Here is a 2,271-nt window from a genome sequence, read left to right as displayed (position 1 = left end):
CCTCCCCTCCCCTCCCCTCCCCTCCCTCATCCGTCCCACAAATAAACCAAATAAAAATAAAATAAATGAAAAATGAAATAAACACAAACATAAATAATGCATGTGTGCATGTAAAGTATATTATAATAATAACAATAACAAGTGGGCAGATAAAAATAGATCGTATTTTGATAGATAAATAAAATCCAATAAAATACGCATACATAAAATGATAAAGGAAAAAAGGAAAAAAGAAAAAACCGTTAGAACAACCATCCCCTCCCTTCTCCACTCGCCAGATAGCACACAGAAGATCACATGTACACTCCAACAGAGCGGGGGGGGGGGCCCATGCATTAACACCATTAATACCCATTGCTCGTATAAATATATCCACAGCCACAGCCACAGCCACACACACACAAAGAAAGAAAAAAAAAAATGAAACAATAAACCACGAAAAATGGGGATCAGATCAAAAGAGAGAGAGAGAGAGAGAGATGTAATAGACATATGTGTATATACATATACATTTGGAAGGCTTAATAAAAACAAATGTGCAAGGTGTGTAGAAACAAACACAAAAAGATAAATATTTAGGAGCAAATAATAATAATAATAAAAGGTGCTGTTGGAGGCAAAAACAGAGCAGGTAAACACACACACACACACACAAAAAAAAAAAAAAAGGAGGCCACGAAAAGAGGTGGGAAGCAACAACAACAACAACAAGCATAGAGCTTTCAAAGTGTTTCCTTCTCCCCCCTCACCAATCGTTGCATCCTATTCCGCCCCACCACTGCCACCACCACCACCACCACACACACACTGGCGCCATTATTGCCATTACTTTCATCTTTTGATTAAAATAACACACAGAGAGAGAGAGGGGAGAAAGAAATTTAAAAAAAAGAGGTTTTCTGCGTGTAAGAAGGCAAAGCACGAACTCAATCGCTTGTCTCTTGTCTCAAAAAAATTGGTGCAACACTTCCTTCAGTAATGTCACCATTCTGTACAACTCTCGCTGTGCCGCCTCATCCGCATCCCGAATGACGCTCCGTATGCCGCAGGCGAAGACGACATGTCGCTGCTCAAAAACTCCACCGGTGTTGTTGTTTGTCATCTTGTGGTGTGTATTGCCCGTTGGGCCAATGTGGGATGCCGCCCAATCCAAATTCACCGCACCACAACAGACGGCAAGGGCAACGCCAAAAAGGGGATGTGACTCCATCCAACTTCGGACCACACCACGTGTCTGAAAAGATTGACCAGCACCTCCTGCACATCCGTCTTGCTCAGCCGTGCTTTCACCATCCCCGGCAGCGGCATCCATTAAAAACAATAAAACGCGTTCGCAGGCCAGTAGAAGTTGCTCCAAACTGGTCTCATAACGACACCGAGGCTCGTTCTCATTAAAAGAAAGTGGCCACCCCACTTGCACATCCTTCTGCCGCTCCCACCCCTCCTCGTCGCCCAGCATCATTTGCTCTTCTTCCTCAGCAAGAGATTCAGAAAGAAGTTGAATGGCAACTGCCCACCAGCGGGGTTCCTCTATGCAAAACCCACATACTCTGAGAACAACTGACTCCACCTGAATGATATCTCTTACATTAAGCACACGATGATGGTGGAAGAAGGTGCTATCAAGAATTTGAAGCAGTACGACGGCGGTGGCATCAATGTCCGCATACTTCCAACACACAAGAAGACAAGCGGCCATAAGAAAAAGATGTTGGCGTGCACTGAGGGTTTCAAATTCATTCACCCCATCCCGGAATGTCACTGTGTGAGCGTAGTTGGATAGTAACTGCAACGCCGTCAGTGGCACCTCCGCCGCCTTTTTCCACGAGAACCGATGCTCCTCAAGAGCAAGAAGAAAACTAAATCCCATCGACATCATGGTTGCGGCAAGTTCGTGGTGACGCTGCAAAAACCATGATAGCACCACGGAGGACGTGTTGGGCTGATGCAACAAATCCTTTCCTGTGTAAAACAAAAAACAGTTTTCCAAGGGAAACAATCGCACCTTGACAAAGTCCATAGTTCCGGAAACTACATGGCAACGCTCTTCTTCCTCTTCTCGAAGCGTTGAAGATTTCGTACCTGCCGTTTTGATCAACTCCTCCGTGTAAGAAAGAAAAGAAGTCAAAAGAGCTGGACTAATGTCCACAGCAGCGTTCACTGTGAGTTCGGTATAAGCCATTTGTGAAAACGGTAAAATATTATCTGTTGGTATTGGCATTGCATTGTGATCTTGCTGCGTTTTCTGTAGCGTATTTAATCTGCTTCTCT

The 2,271-nt window shown here is 44.3% G+C and overlaps 1 protein-coding gene across 1 annotated transcript, besides 4 other annotated features; it reads right to left on the bottom strand.

Annotated features, from left to right (window-relative positions):
* Positions 1-26: a microsatellite.
* Positions 1-2,271: a sequence feature (heterozygous, non-Esmeraldo-like haplotype).
* Positions 460-480: a microsatellite.
* Positions 773-800: a microsatellite.
* Tc00.1047053458241.10 (hypothetical protein, conserved) lies at positions 947-2,271 on the bottom strand (the record flags this gene model as incomplete). The annotated part of the gene is made up of 1 exon (XM_797576.1): positions 947-2,271. A coding segment is annotated over one exon (1,325 nt), but the record flags the coding sequence as incomplete, so codon positions are not given.

Source organism: Trypanosoma cruzi, genomic scaffold, assembly GCF_000209065.1.
Source record: "Trypanosoma cruzi strain CL Brener 1047053516787 genomic scaffold, whole genome shotgun sequence".
NCBI lineage: Eukaryota > Euglenozoa > Kinetoplastea > Trypanosomatida > Trypanosomatidae > Trypanosoma > Trypanosoma cruzi.
Note: the sequence above shows the minus strand (reverse complement) of the source record. Positions and strands in the feature narration are given on the sequence as shown.